Genomic DNA, 22,344 nt, shown 5'->3' on the forward strand with positions numbered 1-22,344 from the left:
ACATTTACTCACAGCTGGCAGTCTGCCAGAGCACTTTGGTACGTGCTTCATGTGTGATCCTGTCTTCGTCCTCGTGGCAGCCCTGTGAGGTGGACGTCGAGGTCTTTCTTCTCTGGAGCTAGAGAGATCACTTGCTTCTGGGTCCAGCATCCCTTCAGACTGAGCTTCCTTGTGCTGAGCCAGTTGGGGACACCATTGCCCATCTAGAAGGGCACTGGGGACCCTTGTGAGCTCATGCACTCACCTACCAGCTCCTCTCCCAACAGAAAGAGTACTTCAAGCAGTATGAAGTGGGGCTCCAGAACCTGTGCCATTCCTACCAGAGCCGCGCCGACTCGCGGGCCAAGGCCTCCGAGGAGAGCCTGCGTACCTCCGAGAGAAAGCTCCGCGAGACAGAGGAGAAGCTGCAGAAGCTGAGGACCAACATCGTGGCACTCCTGCAAAAGGTGCAGGAGGTGAGCCAGGCAGCCCTCTCATTGTAGCGGACCACCTGGTGTCTCAGGGAGGCGGGGCTTGGGCACCTCCTGCTCCCTTCTCCCCACTCACAGGAATCTGTGGTTCCAACCCTGGCTGCACAGCATCCTGACCAGGAGGGCTGGAGGTGGTGCGGCTGCCTGGGCCTCATCCCAGCCAGACCCACGGTATCAGACTTTTGCCCTTGTTTAGACATTCTGATATACAACCTGGTTTGAGAACCCTCCAAGTCATAACAGAAAAACATTCTCAATTTTCCAAATGACGCCCAGATGGGATTAGGTAGCCCAGAAGCAGGGAGCGCCCTGTAGGGTCTCAGTCCTTTATCCAAGCAGTAAACATTGAGGACAACTGCTCTGTGCCTGTCCTGGGGACCCTTGGTGAAGCAGACAGGCAAGATAGGGGTCCTGCTCTCATAGCCCAACAAGTGGAGGAGACAGAACTACTGTTGGTGGGAAGTGCTGTGAAGTAAATATGAGAGAGACAGAAAACAGGGATGCCGCTTTACTAGGGTGTTCAGGGGAAGCCTCTCTGAGGAGGTACTTGAGCTGAGGGCAGAACCAGTCACGCAGGAGTGGGATGTGAGAGCTCTGGGGAGAGGGAAGAGCAGGGCCTGAGGCCCAAGGCAGGGAGATGTGGGTGATAGAAGAAGCAGGGCCCTGTGCCAGGTGGGATGTCTCTGGAGGGTGTGGCACTAAGACGTTTGCAATCTAAGACATTTACTCTGGTTGGTTGTAGGAGGGCCTGGAGGGGGCGGAGGTTAGAATCCGGGACTCCAGTGAGGAGGTTCCCACAGTTGTCTGGGTGAGAGATTCTGGCAGCCTGAACCTTGGATGGTGACAGTGAGGAGGGAGAGAAGTGGGCAGATTTGTTGTAACGTCTTGAGGGAAGGGGAGGAAACAAGGGTGATGGTTGTGGTTTGTCTGAGCCCCTGGGTGGAGGGGAGGCGGTGGTGGTCTGTACCAAGATGGAGCAACTCGGGGTGGGTGGTGCCATTGAGCTCTTGGATGTTTTGAGTCTGAGAAGCCTGCAGCATGGCTAAGGCAAGCTGGGAACTTGGGGTAGAGGCAGGGTAGGAGCAAGAAATCTGGGCGTCATCTGTGCACAGAGGAGGGAGTGGGCGGATGATCAAGAAGTGACAAGGCCTGACAGCCAGGGTGGAGGGGCGAGAGGAAGGGGCACGGGCTGCAAGAAGGGTGGGGAGGCGGGCCCCCCACCACCTTGTGGCTCCCGGCTGACCGTGCACTGCTCTGTTCCAGGACATAGACATTAACACAGATGACGAGCTGGATGCCTACATCGAGGACCTGATCACCAAGGGGGACTAAGAGGCCTGGAGCCAGAGATCAGCTCCCCTGCCCCTCAAGGCAGAGCTCCTGGGGGTGGAGTTTCATTTATGGGTTGATGGACTTACCTTGGTTTGACTCACATGGGATATTTGTGCTTTTGGAGGGAAAGAGACTCTGATTCTTTGAATCTTCCTCCCTACGTTTATAAATATTTATTTTTTAAAAGAAACAAGATGCTGTGCCTGCTGTGAGACCATACATTTTTTTTGGTGACTCTTGGGCAGAGAACAGAAGCAGGATGCCAAGTCTGAGCTGCTTCTCTTGGCTTCTGGCTCCTCAAGATGTGAATCCAGTGCTGTTTGGAAGTTGGGGAGGCTCCAGGGGCAAGGCTGGGGGAGGGGCAGGGCCCCCCAGGCTGGTGCTCCCCCAGGATCTCCAATCCAGGGGATCCCCACAGGGCCACGGTCAGGAGGAGGCTCAGCGCTGAGCAGCTCCCTGTCTCGTGGCTCCTCCTTCAGGTTGGGGATGTGAGTGGTGGCCCAAGTGGTCGGTCTTGGCTGTGGCACCGTCCAGACAGCTTGGGGAAGAAAGATCCTCCTGTTCAACTTCCCCATCCACCACCGAAGTTCTCCCTGCTGGAGAACTAACAGTGGACAGTGAGGTTTCCTGCCTCAAAAACTTGAGTGGACAGATCCGACTCTGGTCAGACTGCTGACCTGGGTAACACACTGAATGTTTGAATTCCAAAGGATTCCTTTTACGAAAGGACCATGTGTGTGAAGGAGCCCCTGTGCTGGTTGGTGGCGGCCTCGTCTGTGGGTGTGGCAGGGTCCTAGGGAGCACACCTTCCTCAATGGTCCCAGCCATCTGGAGAGCCTGGCGCTGCTTTTTCTCTTACTGCGTTCCTCCTGTCTGGCCCCACCAGGCCCAGTCAAGGTCCCTGCTTTGGGGCAGATGGGAGGAGGGGGTCACTGAGCCACAGGGACTCCAGAGGTGGCTCTGCAGGAAGCACACCATGTCTTCCTTCCCGCCTGGTCACAGCCTCATACAGCTGTGTCCCTCAACTTCTCAGGGTCAAAGACAAAGGCAAGAGTTGCTGAATTTTCTCTTTAATGGCCATTGGAAAAATTCTGGTTTGATTTCTCCCAACTCTCTTCATCCCCCTTTATTTGGGGACTTTGGGTTTTCTGAAGGCACAAGAACTATGGTCTTGTGCCACTGGTCTGCAATTCAGACCTCTCGGTGTGTTTCCAGCATCTACCCACCTCTGGTCAGCAGTGGCCACGTGCTGCCCTGTGAAGACTCCAGTAGCCTGGGAAGCGCTGGTGAGGGAGGCAGGCCCCATGGTAATCGGAGGTCTTTACCCACTTGTGCACGTGGCCGGAAGCACCTGTGACTTGTGGGTTTGGGACTTCTCCAAACCACATCCCTGGGTAAGGGCTCTTTGGGGGAAATACCACTCAGAGAGGCCCTGACCTCTTCCTCTGAAGATTCGCTAAGAGTCTTAGGGCTTCTTGAGCTGGTGGTTCCTCTCCTGTCCAGCTCGCTCTTTTCATCACAGGCAGCATATGGTCCATTTTTGTCCCCAAACCTGCTGTTTTAATCTAAGTGCAAGCTGGTTCTGCATTTTTACCAGAGGGTAATACTCAAGTTTTTTATTTACGTACCTGTAATCGAAATGCAATACTATAAACTTTCACTGGTGAGACTCCTGAACTCAGTCTGTTTTCTTCTCTTAGTAAAATCCAGCACCTTCCTCCTCTTCATTCTTTCCACCACTGTGGCTTTAAACTGTCTTCAGATTCTTCCTCATCTCCACCACCTTGTCTTATGTCTTTCTTCACTCTCCTGGACACCCATAGAAACTGAAATACTGAATTTCTTAAACATTTTAGCTTCAACTTCTGGGCGTTCCCACTTTGCTGTTTAAATCCAACCACAGCTGTGCTGAATGCAGCCTGCTTCCAGGCAGAGCTCCTTCCATTCTGGGTGGGAAGATAAGATGCAGGGGTTCCTCCCCCTTCCTTGTCCTGGATAACTAACCTGCTTGGAATTGTCTAAAACTTGGGAGAAGAAGATGGTCTGGTGGGGCTGTGGCAGGAAGGTCCTGAGTTCAAGGCGGCAAGAAGGTGAATGAGTGCAGCGACCCTTGTTTTTAAGGAGTGGGAGGGATGGGGACTTTTGTGTTTTGTTTTTTTTCTCCAAGTGACACATGCATATGGTAAAAATTCAAACAGTACGAAAGGCTAGACCATGAAAAGCAAGGCTCCCTCCTCCCCAACCCCCCACCCCCCAATGCTCACTTTCCCTGGAAAGAGTATCCGTCCTGAGCACACAACTACACATCTACTGTTCTGTTTCTGCCTGTTTCTCACTTAGTAAATCTTGGGACTTGTTTCTGAAGAGCTCACATGGATCTACTTTATTCTTCTGAACAACCACATAGCATTTCATTGTCTTAATGTACTGTCATTTAATGGTCCCATTTATAGAGATTTTGGTTTTTAATGTTTATGAAAAGTGCTGTGATGAGTGTGTGTGGGTATACATGTGTACTTAATCGTTAACTCAGATCTGGGTTTATACAGGGTTAAGATTCAAAGAGAGAAATGGCTTGTTAGATGGTGGATGCATTAAAAATCCTAAGATACATTCCAGAAAAGACTTCCCAATTTCAATTCCCACCAACAGTATATTCCTTGCCCCCTACCCCCACTTGCCTGTCTGTAGTCTCTTCCATCTGAACTGTTTACTAATCTGAAAGGTGAAAAGTGATGGATTTTTTAGTTGGTTTGAATTAATTTACGTGAGATTGAACATCTTTGTTGGCCGGTTGTGTTTCTCTGGGACACAGCTGTAGTTCTAAGTCTTGGGGTAGGGACTTTGTAAATAAGATGAAAAACAAGGGGCAAGTCCTCAGGGAAATGTTCACCTTATATCACCCCTCAGCCCCTAAGTGTCCCATGGATTTAGCATTACAAACCCCACATCAATACTGTATTACTAGGACAGGACAAGGGTTTGACATTGTTTACCAAAGGAAGGCATAGGTTAATAGGCTGAGAGAAACTTCTCTGCTTCCTCCTGTGAGTGGCACTGCTTTTTGGCTCCTCTTGTTGGGTCTAGTTCCCCTTGAAAGACATGACTGTCTTTTAGACCCGTGGTTCAAGCAGCACTGGGCAAGCATCCACAGCTCTACAGACCAATCCGTGTTAAGACTGATAGAGCTCAAACCTTTCCCTTTTACACAGAACACAAGATTTGGTCCGAGCGGTCTGTGCCTCCACTGGCTACTCATCCCCCATGTAAGGCTGTCCTGCATCTGGGCCAGGCTGTAAGGGCCCCGCTGGCAGTTGCCTAGATGCCTGAAACAGCCTCAAAATTCCACTGGAGGATTCTGCCCTTGGCTGGAGATGGAACCTCTGAGGCTTCCTTTGGAATGGCCACATTGCTCTTGGTTCCTGAGAAGGTGGACAGCCAGCTTGGCCACGGGAGGCAGAGCTACAAAAGAACATGCGTTCTCTGCTGCCATGTTTGAGGCCTCCGGCTGTCCTCAGCACTGCTGGGGGCACCCTCTCCATAGTGAGCAAGACACAGACTGGACAGAGGAAGGGCCTGGCGAGGGACAATCCCACTCAGGAATGAGCCCAAATGTTGCCAAGCCTGTTTTTCAGTCTGGCAGTTTTCATGGCAGTAACTTGGAATGTGCCAGGCTCAACTAGGACCCCTGGTGGATCCTGCATAAATTTCCTTTTTTCAGCTCACAAGGCTTCAGACAAATCACTGCCCACCCTGGGTCCCCTTTTCTTCCTCTAAAATAAAGGCGTTGGATGACGGTAGAAGTTTTCTGGCTTACTAAGTCGTAGTTCTCCACCAGAAATCTATCCAGAGGCCCATATAGACTGTTGGAATGGGGCCCCAAAGCCCTTGCTGCCCTGACCCCTTATCTTTGCTTACAAGATTCACTGGCCCCACCTGCTGCCTGTAGGTCTTCCACGACCTACTCATTGGCCCTCGTGGGGTGTTACCCTATGGCCTTTTGGCCTCCGAGGTGAGGAGGGCGGGTCTTCCAGCCAGCCGCCTTCGGTCCGCAAAGCAGGTTGCCCCTGCTGCTGCTTGGGGCTCGGGCTTTCTAAGCAGCTTCCAGCCAGGGCCTGGAGATAGGGGAGCCCATGCCACTGAGGCCAACCTGGACCAGGGACAGGGGAAGGGTCTGACAGACACATCCCTCCTTTCTTGTCCCCTCTGGACTCTGCTGAGATGCTTCCACGGGACTCTGGGGCCACTTCCTGCCCGAGCAACTGCAGTTCTTGGGAAGCTGTGGGCAGCTCTAACCCACAACTTTGAATTTACGGTCCTTTCTTCCCCACTTCTTACTCTGTTTAAGCTCTGGGTTCTCACTCCCCTACCCAGTTCCCCACCATTTAAGCCAGTCTGGCACTAGCCGGGTTTGGGGGCGCTGCGATGCGAGGAGAACCCCTAATTGTCAGAAGGAAGAGTTTTGAGTTCCTTACGCTAAATCATCAGCTACCATAACACAGCACAAGCCCGGGGACTGGCTGCAAACTCTCACCTGGCCCAGAGGACACGTGCAGGACCCGGCCCTCGGCCATCTCTCTCCGGAGGCTCTGTGGGTATCCAACGCTCAGTCCCATCCGGGCGCCTGCCTTCTCCCAGGTCGCCAACGGTTGCGGGAGGCGGAGAGCACCCCTCTCACCCTCCTCCAAACCCTCAAGGCAGGCGCGCAATGGCGCCGGCGCGGTGCAGCGGCCTGGCACGTGTTCTGCGCCCAGCGCATGCGCCCTGGGAACGTCACGAGCCTGCCTACGTGCCCGAGCCCGGGTGGGCGGGCGTCCGAGCCTCAGACGGCGTGAGGGTAGGGAGTTGTGAGCAAACCCGGGTGTACAAGGCCCGCCCGGGGCCCAGCTTGGGGACGGAGGCCTCGAGGGTCCCACATCCTAGGGCCAGCGGAGGGAAGGCCTAGGGTATCCAGTGTCCGGCTCAGACCCCAAGCAGAGAAGTGGGGAATTTTTTCCGCTGGAGTCTGCGTATTAAGCCCGGGCACAGGTGAAACCTTTTACCCTGTAGTTTTCCAACGTTTTGTGGTCACTACAGAAAACTTTTTGGTATAGATGTCCTTGATGGTGTGGTGCTTTTACGTCTGCAAGATAGAGGACCTGGGAAGGAAGCTGCATGTTTTTTTTTGTTTTTTGGGTTTTTTTGCGGTACGCGGGCCTCTCACAGCTGTGGCCTCTCCCGTTGCGGAGCACAGGCTCCAGAAGCGTAGGCTCAGCGGCCATGGCTCACGGGTCCAGCCGCTCCGCGGCATGTGGGATTCTCCCGGACCGGGGCACGAACCCGTATCCCCTGCATCGGCAGGCGGACTCTCAACCACTGCGCCACCAGGGAAGCCTGAAGCTGCATGTTTTACATTTTGAAATACCCTTTCCAGGTAATTTCCCCTTAAGGTCCAGCCCGCTGACTCTCGGGACCTGAGGCCTCTTGGGTTTCACGACCTCGGCTCACAACTTGCTTTTCTGCTGGTTTGTCTGTCCTTGGCCTGGTTTATTGTGTTTCTTGAAAGGTTTTGGGGTTTCCTATCATGTTTAAGAAAGTCCTTCCCCCTCTACTCACCTGCAAACATTCTCTTGCATTTTGTTGCATTGTATTAAAGTTTTTTGTGTCAGCCTCCACTCCCTGTGGGAAATACTTTAGTATCTGCGTTTAGGCAGGAGTCAGACTTTGGTTTTGGTTTTTCCAGATGGAAATTCACTTATGCCACCCCCGTTTCTTAAACGAACCACCTAGGTCATTATTTATATTCATTCTATTTGGTTTTGGACCTGTTGGGTTTGAGATGACCCTTACATATGTCAAGGGAGACAGTCTGTTACCAGCTGGACAGGCGATTCCGACGCGAGGGGTGAGGTCCTAGCTGAAACTAGCTTTGGGGGCGTCATTAGCATCTAGATGGATCAATCTCCCTCGCTGTTTTTCTTATTAAAATAGTTTTCCAGGCTATTCTTAGAATTTCTTCTCTCATGAAATTTAAAATCACGTAATCCAATTCTCTCCTGTCCCTACCCGCCTCCACAACAAGTTCCATTGGGATTTAAATTATGATTGCATTAAATTTAGATGTAAGTTATGGGAGAGTTGACATTTTTATGATTTTAAATCTCCCTAGACGATACGAAATGGTTTTCCATTTGTTTGACTCCTTTTAGATCTTCCAATAAGATTTTATTTCTTCATATGTGTTGTGTAACTTTCTCATTTTATTCCTGTTTTATGTTATTTGTCACTATTGTGAATGGAATTTTCCCCCATCTCTATTCCTGATTATTAATATATAGAAAAGCAAATTGTTTAATATAATTTATTTTCTATCTTATAAACTCTGGTAGTTTTCAAAATAAACTTGTATTTTTAGATAAAATGTGCAAATATGCCAGTATGCCAGTTTTAATTGCCGAACCTCTGAAACAGTGTTGAATAATTAATTATCCAGGTCTTTTTTCTGTTGAGGATGGAAATCCACATGTTAGGGTTGAGCAGAATATTGTCTGTTGGTTTTGGTGACTGGTCTTTAAAGTGTGGAAAGAGTTTTTTCTGTTTTTGTTGATGCTGTTGTCTTGTTTTTTAAACTTGGGGCTTCTGGGATGAAGCCGTGGCTGCCAATCTTGTCTGAGTTGAGCACCAGGGGGCACCAGTTACACAGAATGAAATGTGGGTTGTGAGGCCCCCATCCCCATCTCCCATTGTCAAATGCCTTTTCAGCATCTATTGATAAAATCATATGGGGTTTTTCTCCTTTAAGCTACTGTTTTAGCGATTATTCTTATTAGGCATTGAGCAGCTACAAAAGAATACTGTATAAGATATTTATAAGGGGGCTCCCCTGGTGGCGCAGTGGTTGAGAGTCCACCTGCTGATGCAGGGGACACGGGTTCGTGCCCCGGTCCGGGAAGATCCCACATGCCGCGGAGCGGCTGGGCCCGTGAGCCATGGCCGCTGAGCCTGCGCGTCCGGAGCCTGTGCTCTGCAACGGGAGAGGCCACAGCAGTGAGAGGCCCGCGTACCGCAAAAAAAAAAAAAATATATATATATATATATATATATATATAAGGTAAGAAAAATATGCAGTGTACATCCATCACCTGGTTTAAGAAAACACATTATTATTACTTTATAATCCCTGTGTGCCCCTCCTGGGTCCTTTCCCCTTTCTTCCTTGCTCAGCGGTAACCACAAACCTGAATTCTGTGTTTATCTTTTCTTTGCTCTTCTTATACTTTTACCATGTTGGTTTGTATTTCTAAATAATTGCTTTGTTTTGCATGTTTTTTTTTTGTTGTTTTTTTTTTTTCCAGCACGCGGGCCTCTCACTGCTGTGGCCTCTCCTGTCGCGGAGCACAGGCTCCGTACACGGAGGCTCAGTGGCCATGGCTCACGGGCCCAGCCGCTCTGCGGCATGTGGGATCTTTCTGGACTGGGGCACGAACCTGTGTCCCCTGCATCAGCAGGCGGACTCTCAACCACTGCGCCACCAGGGAAGCCCTGTTTTGCCTGTTTTTGAACTTAAATGGACATAACTTTTTTAAAAAAATACATTATTTAGTTTTGGCTGCGTTGCGTCTTTGTTGTTGCACGCGGGCTTTCTCTAGTTGCGGTGAGTGGGCTTCTCATGGCGATGGCTTGTCTTTGTTGTGGAGCACAGGCTCTAGGCACGCAGGCTTCAATAGTTGTGGCACACAGGGGCTCAGTAGTTGTGGTTTGCGAGCTCTAGAGCACAGGTTCGGAAGTTGTGGCGCACGGGCTTAGTTTCTCTGTGGCATGTGGGATCTTCCCAGACCAGGACTCCAACCCATGTCCCCTGCATTGGCAGGCGGATTCGTTACCACTCTGCCACCAGGAAGTCCCGGACATAACATTTTATTTACTATTCTGCAATTTGTTTTCTTTTCAATATTATGTTCCAGAAGTTTACTCATGTTGTTGAGTGTAGCTGTAATTTATTCATCTTCACTAGTGTATCGTAGTGCTGAATATTATACAGTAATAAAAACAAATTACACCTACAGTGGAACATACCACAGTTTTAAAAATCCATGTCTCTATGACTGGCATTTGGGTTGTTTCTAGCTTTTTGCTATTACATTACATCTGTGGACGTTCATGTTTATGTCTCCTGTTACATGCATAATCCTTGAAGACTTGCTGCATCATAGGCCATGCCCATTTCAACTTTACTAGATAATGCCAAATTCTTTTCAGAAGCAGTTGTATCAATTTACATGCCCATTGGCACTAAGTGCTTCATTCCTCTACTTCCTCACCTACACTTGATATTGCTAGACTTGATTTGTTTTTTGCCATTCTGAAGGGTGTGTAGTGTTATCTCATTATGGTTTAATTTGCATTAACCTGATGTCTAATGTGGTTGAGCATCTTTTCATGTCTATTGACTGTTTGAATTTCTTCTTTGATAAAGTGTTCAATACTTTTTCCCATTTTTCTACTCTCTTGTCTTCTTTTTATTGATTTGTATTTTTGTATATTCTAGATACAAGATCCTTATAAGTTATCTGTGTTGCAAAAATCTTCCGCTCTTCGGCATACTTTTTTTTAACTCTCTTTTTATAGTCTTTTGATGAGACGGTCTTAATTTTTTTTTTTAATTTTCTTGAATGAGGTCTTAGTTGCGGCAGGTGAGCTCCTTAGTTGTGGCAGGCGGGCTCCTTAGTTGTGGCACGTGGGTTCATTAGTTGCAGCTTGTCGGCTCCTTAGCTGTAGCATGTAGGCTCCTTAGTTGTGACACATGGGCTCCTTAGTTGAGGCTCACTGGCTCCTTCGTTGTGGCATGTAAACTCTTAGGTTCAGCATGCATGTGGGATCTAGTTTCCCGAGCAGGGATCGAACATGGGCCCCTGGAGCACTGAGTCTTATCCACTGTGCCACCAGGGAAGTCCCTCTTAATTTTAATATAGACTAATTTATCAGTCTTTTACTGTTTGCATTTTTTGTAACTTATTTAAGAAATCCTTCCCTATCCTGAGGTCATGAAGATACTGTTTTGTAGTGTCTTCTAAAGTGTTTATAGTTTTGTCTTTCACATATAGACCTTTAATCCACCTGAAATTGCCTTTTGTGTATGGTATGAGGTAGAGCTCCAGTTCCTTCCTGATTGTCCTTACACCCCTTATTGAAAAGTCTTACCTTTCTCATTAATCTACAGCGCAGCCTCTCTTGTATATCGAATGTTCATATATGTATGAATCTGTTTCTGAATTTTTATTCAGTTACATTTGTTGTTTCTCTATGCCAATACCACACTGATTTATTTATTATAGTTTTACAATAAGTTTTGATATCTAGTAGAGCTGGTCTTGCCACTTTTTCTGCTTCAAGAGTGTCTTGACTATTCTTGGTCCTTTGCATTTCCATATAAATTTTAGAATCATTTTATCAAGCTCCATGAGAAAAGCTATAGGGGTTTCATTGGAATTGATTGTATGTCATCAGTTTGAGAAGAATTGATATCTTTATAAGCCTCCAAACCATGAAGATGGTATAACTCTCCATTAATTTAGATCTTTCTTTAGTGTCTTTCAAGAAAGTATTGTGATTTTCCCTTCAGAAGTCTTGTATGTCCTTTGTTACTATGTATGTACCTACATATCCTAGGTATCTGATGATTTTTGATGCTACTGTAAATAATAGTTTTAAAATTTTTATTTCCTCACAGTTTGTTGCTAGTAAATAAAAATGTAATTGATTTCTATATATTGATGATTCTATTTTATCTTTAGATTCTTTTGGATTTTCTATGATACATCATCTGGGAGCAGTGATAATTTTGCCAGTTCTCATACCTCATATATTTTTCTTGCCTTGTTGCATTGGCTAGGACTGCCAATACAGTGTTGAATGTAAAGGGTAAAAATGGGTATCTTTTGTTCTCTATCTCACAGAGAAAGCTTTTTTCCCCTTTGGTAGATATCATTCATCAGATTAAGGAAGTTTCTTTCTATTCCTATTTTTAAGCGTTTTTTTCCTTTTAAATATCATTGATGCATGTTGAATTTTTTCTCAAGTGTTTTCTGCATCCATTGAGATGACCATTCAGTGTTCTCCTTTAATTTGTTAACATGGTGAATTACATTGGTTAGTTTTTCATAGGCTAAACCTTGCACTTCTGGAGTGATTATAATTTTTCTATATTGCTAATTTGTTAATATTTTGTTTTGAATTGTACCAGCATGTGAGTGACACTAGTTTGTGATTTTCCTTTCTTGTACTGTCCTTGTTAGGTTTTGGTGACCAGGTTATACTAGCCTCAAGAAATGAGTTGGGGAGTATCCCTCTTGGGATAGTTTCTGTAAGGTTGGTTAGTCCTTGGTCAGTTGTGTCTGGAGTTTTGTGTGTATATGTGTGGGGAGATTTTTTAACTGACTGAATTTTTAAAAGGTTGTAATACTATTCAGGTTTTTCTAATTTTTGAGTCAGTTTTAAGTTTTATTTTTCTAGAATTTTATCTCAGTTTTCAAAGATGTGGTTACAGAGTTATTCACAATACCCTTAAAATATCTGTAGCATCTCTATGTCCTCTTTTCATTCCAAATATTGTTTTTTGGGTTCATCCATTTCCTCTTTCCATTTTCCTTATCATTAAAGTTTGTCAGTTTTAGTTTTTCCAAGAATCAACCTCAGCTTTCTTGGTCCTTTCTATTATGTTTGTTTTCTCTTTCATTAATTTCTGATCTTCATTTCCTTATGTGTCCTTTGGGTTTATCCTAATGTTCATTTTCCTACTCAAATTGGATGTTTAGCTCATTATTTAGCCTTTATTCTTTTACAACATGAGCTTTTAGGCTATAAATTTCCCTCTAAGTACAGCTTTATCTATGTCCTATAAGTTTAGGTATATAATATTTTAATTTTTAATTGTATTTTCTGATTTTTGATTTCTTCTTTGATCCATGAGTTATTTTAAAAGCATGTATCTTTTTCTTTTTTTTTTTTCTGCGTTACGCGGGCCTCTCACCATTGTGGCCTCTCCTGCTGCAGAGCAGAGGCTCCGGACGTGCAGGCTCAGCAGCTATGGCTCACAGGCCCAGCCGCTCCGTGGCATGTGGGATCCTCCCGGACCAGGGCACGAACCCATGTCCCCTGCATCGGTAGGTGGACTCTCAACCACTGTGCCACCAGGGAAGCCCTAAAAGCATATTTCTTAATGTTCAAACATGGTTGCTTTTTCTAATTATCTTTTCGTTATTGATTTTGAACTTTCATTGTGATCTGAGAATGTGGTCTGTATGCCAGTCCTTTGAAATTTGCTGAGGCTTGACAACTGGCCCAAGTATGTGGCTAATATTCATAAATGTTCTGTGTGCATTTCAAAAATATGTATTTTGCAGTTATGTGTAATTCCCTGTATGTGCCTGTTACCAGATGTTAATTGTGTTGTTTGAACCCTTGCTGATATTTTTGGTCTGTCTGAGCTCTCATTACTGGGAGAGAGATGTTAAAATCTTCCATTATGATTGTGAATTTATCTATTTCTCCTTCTGATTGTGTCCATTTTACTTTATTTTGAGATATTACTAGGTGCCTGTGAGTTTTAGAACTCTATGAATTTTACTTTTTATCATTATAAAGTGGCTTTTTTAATTTTCTACCCTTGATCGTAGCCAAAAGGCCAAGAAGTGATTGCTTTTTTTATTTTCTGAAAGTTGACATCTAGTAATATTTTTTGTCTCAAAGTCTGTCTTGTCTGTGTACTTATGTTTTAGGTGTTTTCTTGTAACTAGCATATAGTGGGATTTTGTTTTTATTTGATATTTTTTGTTCTTACCCAAAGCATTTGTTTAAATTTTGTGTAATTATTGATATATTGGTTAACTTATTTCCATCTTATTTTTAAATTTTTATTCCAGCTTATCTGCATTCCTTTTTCCTCTTCTTTCCTGCTTTCTTTTAGACTGACTGAAAATTTCTCCCCCACATACGGTGTTTTTCCTCAGTTTTTGAAATTTAGTATTCCTATTCCTCTATATGTTTTACATAATATTGGGTTGGCCAAAAAGTTCGTTTGGGTTTTTCAGTAAGATGTGGGAAAATCCGAATGACCAGTCCAATACTTATCAAAGTCTAACTCCATAAGCCATTTAATTTTTAAAAATATTTATTTATTTGTTTGGCTGTGCCAGGTCTTAGTTGCGGCACGTGGGATCTTCGTTGCTGTGTGCACAATCTTCGTTGCGGCATGTGGGATCTTTTGGTTGTGGCAGGCGGCCTCTTAGTTGCGGCATGTGGTCTCTTAGTTGCAGCCTGTGGACTCTTAGTTGCGGCATGCATGTGGGATCTACTTCCCTGCCCAGGGATCAAACCCAGGCCCACTGCATTGGGAGCATGGAGTCTTAGCCACTGGACCACCGGGGAAGTCCCAGTATTGTTTTAATAGGACATTTTGTTAATGTCGTATTTTCCTTTGGTTCCTGAAAGATATTTTCACTAGGAATACTAACATCTTCTCTTCTACTTTGGAGATATCACTTCATTGTCTTCTGACTTTCTTTGGTGGTCAGAAGACAGTGAACTCTCTAATCAATGCTCTTTCAAGGTATCCCCCACCCAAGTTTGGCTCCTTTTAAAATTTTGTTGTTTTAAAGGTCTTGCGATTTCACTATATTGTATTTAGCTGTGGATGTCTTTTTATTTACCCTGACAAGGATTTGTTGGAATTGACTCTGTATATTGGTGTTTCTTGTCAAAAGTTAATTTTTTAGTCATTAACTCTTAAAAGATTGCTTCTGTTCCATTTTGATTGGACACACGTGGGATCTTCTCACTTTATCCTCCATGTCTCTTAATTTCATTTTTACACTTTTCACCTCTTTGTGTGTCTGTGTTGCTTTCTGGATAATTTCCACAGATCTCACTTCCATGTCACCAATACTCTCTTCATGTGTAATCTGCTATAAAATTATTCATTGTTTTTAGTGATTTTTTTCAATTTCTGCAAGTTCTTTAGTATTTTTGAATGCTTTTTACTCATTTTCAAGCCACCTTTGTTTCTAGAAATATATTAAACATGCTTATTTTATATGTGTCTGTTAATTTTACTATATTGAGTAGTTTTGTTACGTCTGATTCTGCTGTTATTTCTGTCGGCCATTGCTTATGCCAATGTATGTTGTATTTCCTTGTGTGTTTGGAGATGTTATACTGTGAGCTGCTCGTTTCCCTTTCATCTTCACATCTGGGGTTCCATAAGGTCTGGAATGAAGGGGAGAACCTTTAGAGAGGATTTGTTTCTCTCATGTGACGGGGGACATTGCCAATTTGGGACCGTGCTGTATTCTCTACTAGAGGTTTTATTGGATCATCCTGATAGCATGTATTTGGGCTGTGAAGCCAAGTGAGGGTCTGCTCCTGATTACAAATTCTTAGGGGATTTTTTTTTTTCTGCTCTGCTTATGACTAACCTTTAAGACAAGCAATTTTCCTTGTATTATTCTTGATTCACCATTATATTGAAGGTATATTGAAGGTATAGCCCTTTGGGGGCCCAGCTTGAGGGAGATTATCTCAAACTGGATGCCCTATATCAGGCAGGTCATTTGAGGCAGTGAAAACTTAGGCTCAGTGGGCTCAGTAAATGCCAGTGAGAAGCAGACTTCAGAGCTCTTATCTCCCCAGGTTTCCACATCCACTTAATTTTTGGCCTGAGGATTCCTTATATCCATTACAGCTCATGGATGCGTTTAAGGTGTTTTAAAATTTTATCCAACATGTCTAGTTTTCCACAAAGAAGGATAATCCAGGCATTTAGTCTACCATCCAGAAGAAGTCCCTCTTGAACTAGTTGGTACAATGAATGATTTACAACTAAAAGCTTCCCGATTTTGACCCATTCTTGCATTACTGTGTAAAACCAACTTGGGCATATGTTTACCAATTTGGGGTATCAGTTTTTTGTATGTGGCTGGATTCTATTTGCTGTTGTCATATTTGGATATATGAAAATTCTATTCTTATATTCCATTCCCTCCCCTGGCAGATCCTCCACTGCCTGCCTCCTGGGTCAGGGCTATCCTGGGGTTGCCTCACCCCATGCCCTTCTCTCCAGTGAGGGCTGTCCCTCCAGCACCTTGGCAGGGACTCACCAGTGCCTGCCTCCCCACAGATGGGAAAGTTAAGGCTCTGGAAGGAGTTGTACGGTACCAGCCTTGGATCCCACAGCATTGGGGTGTTGGGACAGGTGGCGAGAGCCTGGCTCTGATGCCCCTGTGGTGCCCTGCCCCACTCCATCCTGTCACCTGGAAGTGCTGGCAGTGGGAGGAGGACCCACTGGGCCAGATCAGCCACCCTTGTTCGGGTCCCAGGAGCTAGTGATCCAAGTTGCTTGAGGTCAGGTCATGGTCACTGAGCAACCCTAGACCTCACCAGGGCCAGTGTTCCCTGTGGAGAGTGGTGAGGGCCTTGGCCTGGCCTCAGGCCAAACTGTGACTCTCCAGTAGGTGCCACCTCAGCCCTCTGCAGCTTTCCTGGCCCAGACCCTGTCCCACCAGGTCTTCCATCCCCGCCCCTCCCCATCCAGACCAACCTCCCCACTGCCTGCTTCTGGCGCTGAGCAGAATAGCGCCCCACACCCCTCCCCCATGCCACCTGCGGGCTGTTGCCTGCTCTCTCATGTCAGCCCTGCTCCACCCAGTCACAGACTCAGGGATGGGGCCGTGGAAAACTCCAAGATTTTTTATTACTGGTCAGAAGGTGCTCACTCACAGTTCTGAGAAAAGGAACATTGAACAGCTCTGCCGCAGGCCTCATGGGGCTGCCTGCCTGCCTGCCCACCTGCCCTCCAGTGGGCACCCTAAGGCATTTCACACGTTGGTGTTTTCACTTTTTTTTTTTTTTTTTATAAAAACAAAACCAGTCCTGGAGTAGAAAGTAAAACCCTGTGATGAACTTTCAGGACCAAATTGAAGTGTGAAAGGTTGAGTAGGAGTTCTGAGGGGCTGGAACAGTGGCCACAGTGGCCCAGGCCCCCCCCCCCCCCACAGTTGGCAGAAGCCACTGGAAGGGAATCTGAGGAGAGGGCAGGGCACAGCTGACAGGAGGGCCAAACTCAGACAGGAGCACCCTGTCGTCATCATTTTTTCACTTCTACATATCATAAAAATTTAAGCAAAATAGCTATTTTATATATATTTATATATCATATATATATATTATACATATATATATATATATATATATATATATGGCAAATAAAGAGTTCAGGGGTGCTGAGATGGGGCACCCCAGAGACGGGACTCTGGGTTCTCTGGTGCCCAGGATACCAACCGAGGCTGAGCCGAGGGTTGGTTCTTATTGCTGATTTGGGGCTGGGTTCCGTGGCAGGAACGCCTGCAGGCCTGGCCTCTGTGGGGCTGGGGAGCAGCCCCAGCATGACCAGGGCTAGGCAGGGGCTGTTGCCCTCAAATCCACATGGCGGTCCCTCAGTGTCCCCTTCCCCACCATGCGTGGGGCTCTGGCTCCAGAGACAACTGACTTGTGCTCTCCTGGGCCCGGTGGCCCTTGGTTCCCTTCTCTGGGGGCTCCTGGGCTCCTGGGGGGTGGGCAGCTCACATACACACGGCCTTGCTGTTTGAGCTACAAAATGCTCCCGACTCAAAGGGGTCCATCTGGCTTCCCAATGTCTTAAAAAGAAGGGGCTCTTGCCAGGACACTTCTGTGGCAAGAAAGCACACTTAGAAAGTTGTCCACCAAGTGCTATACTAAAAATATTTACTAAATACCTTGGCTGGAAAGAAATGGAGATCATTTTTTTTCTAAAAAAGTCAAAAGTGGTTCCCTGGGAGGGGGCCAGTTCCTCCCTGGGGGGCTGGTGACTGGAGCAGCCAAGGGCCCGGGCCAGCCTGCCTGAGGTGTAGAAACTGGAGCTGGGGGGCCTGATGGGGCTCAAGTCCATGATGAAGGGTCACAGGAGACCCAGGGCACCGGGGGGCTGGAAAGAACCTGGGTCAGCACTTCCTCCTTCCAAGGTGGGAGCCCCAAAAAAGTGTTATTAAAAAACATAAGAAGGAAAAGGTGGGGAGGGCAGTTGAGTACTAAATTGAGTGCATTAAATAGAAGGTGGACCAGGCTGTGCAGCCGCCTGTATTTGCAGGAGGGGGGTGGTGCTCAGAAGATGTTGGGGCACATGTGCCAGTCCTGCTTCTCCTTGGCCTCCCAGTAGCCACCCTTGTACACGCAGGCCGTCTCCCCAGTCACCGGGTCCAGCCTCTTCTCAAACCACAGCGGCACGTACACTTCGGCCTCCTTCTCTGCTGGGCGGCACAGTGGGCAGGCGGGCGGGCAGCCTGCCTCCTCCCAGCGCCCCAGAAAACCACTCCCTGTCCCCTCTCCTGCTGGCCCTCCTCCTCGCTCCTGGGGTGCCCCCCTTCTCCAGCACCCCTCCCTGCCCCCAGGGAATCCCCTCTCTCCCCCTCAGCTTCTTCCAGTCCCCTCATCTCCTCCCAGTTCCTGGGAGAACCCCATGCCCTCTCCCGCTGGCCTCACTCCCGGGGGCCCCCCTCCCCACTGGCCTCACCTTCCTCCGCACCGCAGCCCCGCGAGCAGGCCTCCAACCTCCGGCGCCGATTCACGCGCTGCTTCTCCTCCAGCCGCTGCTTCTCCGTGTTGGCCTCATCCCAGTGTCCCTTCTCCATCAGCCGCTGGTCGGGCCGCAAGCGGCTGTCGGTGGGCGCCACGCCCTCCTCGTGCTCGTTGAGGGTCAGGGCCAGCTCCGAGAAGTAGTACATGTTCTCCGCGTTGTCCCTGCGGGGCCCCATGGGGTGAGCTGCCGGGACACACTCGGCCCCCTCTCTGCTTCCCCTCCTGCATGTGCACCCCCTGAACCCCCCAAACCTGGCCTTGTGTCCACCTCGCCCTTTCCTCCCTGCACCTTGCAGCCTCCACCGACCTGCATGTTTTGCCACATTATACTTCTCTGGGAACTTGCCCCCCTTGTCCAATTTTTCATATATATCAGCCTGAAGTGTTTCATAATGTCCTCATTATTATTCCTTTAATGTGTGTGACAGCAGTGTCCTCTTTCGCATCTGTAATGTTGATGCCATGCACCTTCTCTCTACCCAGTCATGTCAGAGGTTTGTCCGTTTTCTTTGTTGGTGGAAGATGAAACTTTGTTGATCCTATTTTAGGTTTTTCTGCTTTACTGATTTTGCTTGTATAGTCCTCCTTCTACTTTGTTGGGATTTCTTTTGCTGCTCCTTTTCTAACTTCCTGGGATGGATGCTTAGCTCAATATTTTCCCATGTCTCTTCTTTTCTAATATGTGCATTTCAAGGCTACAAATTTCACTCCAACTACTGCTTTAGCTGCATTCTACCATTTTTGTTATGTATTATTTTCATTATCATGCAGTTATACTTTCTAATTTTCATTATACTTTCTTTGTCCTATGGATTGGTTGGAAGTACATTTCTTAAGTTTATAAATATATGGTCATTTTTCTAGTCATCTTTGTTTCTAGCACACTCACTTTGGAGTCAGACAGTATACTTCGTATAATTTCATCTCTTTGAAATTTGTTTTATGGCCCAGTATATGGTCAGTTTTTGCAAACGTTCCACATGTAATCAAAGAGATTGCGTTTTCCACAGTTGTTGAGTGCAATGTTCTACAGCTGTCCTGAAGGTTCTATTGTTCAAATTTGTCCTCCAGACATTTTCTTCTGCTATCCATTACTAAAAGAAATATGTTAAAATCTCCCACTTTGGTTGTAAACTAGTCCATTTTTCCTTATATTTCTATCAACTTTTGCTGTATACATTTTGGGGCTGTTATTAGGTACAGGGTATATTCAAATTTAAAATCTTCCTGGCAAATTGAACCTTTATCATTTTGTCCCTCTTTGACCTTTTGTTTTAATGTCTGTTTTGTGATATTACTATAGCTGAAGGCAGCTTTTGTTTGGTTAGTATTTCTATGTATACATATCTTTTTCCATCCTTTTATTCCAGTCTTTATTTTATTTAGATGTATTTTTTGTAAACCACATAAAGTTTGATTTTTAAAAATTTGTCTGAAAGCTTATGGGAACACTTAATGTAATTACTAATATGTTGGATTTAAATCTATCTTATTTTGTTTTTTTCTTTTTATACTGCTTTGATACTGTGAAAGTTTTGAATTAGTCATAATACTTGGTATGTTGGTCCTTACATGGCCTGCTTGTGTTTTTTTTCAATCAATTAATTAATTAATTATTTTGGGCTGCATTGGGCCTTTGTTGCTATGCAAGGCTTTCTTTAGTTGCGGGGAGCGGGGGCTACTCTTCGTTGCCGTGCACGGGCGTGTGGGCTTCACTAGTTGTGGCACACAGGCTTCAGTAGTTGTGGCTCGCAGGCTCTAGAGCACAGGCTCAGTAGTTGTGGCACATGGGCTCAGTAGTTGTGGCTCGCAGGCTCTAGAGCGCAGGCTCAGTAGTTGTGGCACATGGGCTTAGTTGCTCAGCGGCATGTGGGATCTTCTGGACCAGGGCTTGAACCCATGTCCCCTGCATTGTCAGGTGGATTCTTAACCACTGCGACACGAGGGAAGCCCCGGCCTGCTTGTATTAATGTGACCTTGCCACCTAAACCAAAGGTAGAATCATGACAAAGCCTACATCTGACCATAGGGAAAACTCACCAATCCATCCTCCTCTCAGGTAGCCACTGGCAGGACTCCTGGGTTCATCAGTCCTTTGCTTTCCTTTTAATATAATTTTATTGCATCTTTAAGTAGTCTTAAGTGTGTGTGTATGTCTGTGTGTGTATTCATATACATATATTTTAGATACTTGTTTTTAACTGTATTAAAAGAATATGTATGTAACCTGGGACTTGCTTTTTTTAAACTTAATATTATATTACTAAGATTTATCTGTATTGTATGTTGCTGTGGTTCATTTGTTTCAACTACTGTAAATATTGCCTTGTGTGAATATACTAATTATTTCATCCAATAAGTTTGAGTTGTTTTCAAGTTTTGCTTTGAGTAATCTTATTCATGTTTCCTGTTGTACATTTATAGGAATTTCTCTTGAGTATACACCTAGAAGTGGGATTACTGGGCTGCAGAGTCTGTGATGTTCTTCTTTAGAAGGTAAGGCCACACTGCTTTCCAGCATGGTCATACCAGCTCACATTCCCACCAGTGATGTATAAGGGATACTGTGGATCCATACCTTCTTCAACACTTGATATTACCAGACTGTTCATTTTTTCAAATCAAATGAAGGTAAAACTGCATCTTACTGTGGTTCTGATTTGCATTTCCCTGATTACCAATGATGTTATCATTTTCGTATGGTGATTGGCCATATGTTTCTTCTTGTGTGAAATTCTTGTTCATGACTTGCACTTTCCCATTGGATTGTTTTTGCTTTATTTATTCATTAGAAGGTCTGTATGTATTCTTTTTGTTCCTATTTATTTATCTGTTTTTGGCTGCGTTGGGTCTTCATTGCTGTGCACGGGCTTTATCTAGTTGCAGCGAGCAGGGGCTACTGTTTGTTGCAGTGCGTGGGCTTCTCATTCTGCTCATTGCGGTGGCTTCTCTTGTTGCACAGCATGGGCTTTAGGCGCCCGGTCTTCAGTAGTTGTGGCACGTGGGCTCAGTAGTTGTGGTGCACGGGCTTAGTTGCTCTGCAGCATGTGGGATCTTCCCGAACCAGGGATTGAAGCTATGTTCCCTGCATTGGCAGGTGGATTCTTAACCACTGAGCCACGAGGGAAGCCCCAGCAAAATTTCTTTTAATGAACAGAAGCATTTTAATATAATTGAATACATCAGTGTTTTTGTCTTATTTAAGAAATATTTCCATAAGTTATAGATGATACTCATCTATATTTTCTACTTAGAGGTTTTTTCTTTCTTTTTAATAGTATGTGGATACAGAAAGACTAGAATTTATTTTTTATTTATTTTTTAAAGGAACATTTATTTATTTATTGGCTGCGTTGGGTCTTTGTTGCTGCGTGTGGGCTTTCTCTAGTAGCGGCAAGTGGGGGCTACTCTTCATTGCGGTGCACGGGCTTCTCATTGTGGTGGCTTCTCTCGTTGTGGAGCACGGGCTCTAGGCACACAGGCTTCAGTAGTTGTGGCACATGGGCTCAGTAGTTGTGGCTCGTGGGCTCTAGAGCACAGGCTCAGTAGTTGTGGATTAGTTGCTCTGCAGCATGTGGGATCTTCCCGCACCAAGGATTGAACCCCTGTCCCCTGCGTTGGCAAGCGGATTCTTAACCATTGCGCCACCAGGGAAGTCCCTCTACTTAGAGTTTAACTTACTGTTTAACAGTAAGTCAAACTTAATACTTACTGTAAGACCTTTATTTGGAGTTGATTTTTGTTATAATAATGTAAGGGAAAGATTCACTTAATGTTTTTCTATATGGATAACCATTTTCCCGAGATCCTTTTAGTGGATGGTGCCATCTTTCCATGTGCTATGATACGGGACCTTTGTTATATACCAAAGATATATACACATCCAGGGCATAGTTTCCAGGCTTACTATTCTATT

At 45.8% G+C, this 22,344-nt stretch overlaps 2 protein-coding genes across 11 annotated transcripts in view; one reads left to right on the plus strand and one right to left on the minus strand.

Moving 5' to 3' along the window:
- MORC2 (MORC family CW-type zinc finger 2) overlaps nucleotides 1-3,479 on the plus strand; it is a 41,559-nt gene extending 38,080 nt beyond the window's left edge. For 2 of the 5 annotated variants that reach the window (XM_032654007.1, XM_032654008.1), the window contains 3 exons: nucleotides 267-455; nucleotides 549-641; nucleotides 1,734-3,479. In XM_032654007.1, coding sequence (XP_032509898.1) covers nucleotides 267-455; nucleotides 549-641; nucleotides 1,734-1,802 — 351 coding nt within the window. In that variant the 3' untranslated portion in view covers nucleotides 1,803-3,479. The remainder of the gene's footprint in view (nucleotides 1-266; nucleotides 456-548; nucleotides 642-1,733) is intronic. The other 3 variants (XM_032654010.1, XM_032654009.1, XM_032654011.1) reach the window with 3 other exon arrangements.
- Nucleotides 3,480-16,671: 13,192 nt separating this feature from the next.
- Nucleotides 16,672-22,344, minus strand: part of OSBP2 (oxysterol binding protein 2) — a 163,959-nt gene continuing 158,286 nt past the window's right edge. For all 6 annotated transcript variants that reach the window (XM_032654493.1, XM_032654492.1, XM_032654495.1 and 3 more), the window contains 2 exons: nucleotides 18,364-18,590; nucleotides 16,672-18,097 (listed from right to left, as the gene is read on the minus strand). In XM_032654493.1, coding sequence (XP_032510384.1) covers nucleotides 17,955-18,097; nucleotides 18,364-18,590 — 370 coding nt within the window. In that variant the 3' untranslated portion in view covers nucleotides 16,672-17,954. The remainder of the gene's footprint in view (nucleotides 18,098-18,363; nucleotides 18,591-22,344) is intronic.

This window comes from Phocoena sinus, chromosome 14 (genome assembly GCF_008692025.1).
Source record: "Phocoena sinus isolate mPhoSin1 chromosome 14, mPhoSin1.pri, whole genome shotgun sequence".
NCBI classification, from domain to species: domain Eukaryota; kingdom Metazoa; phylum Chordata; class Mammalia; order Artiodactyla; family Phocoenidae; genus Phocoena; species Phocoena sinus.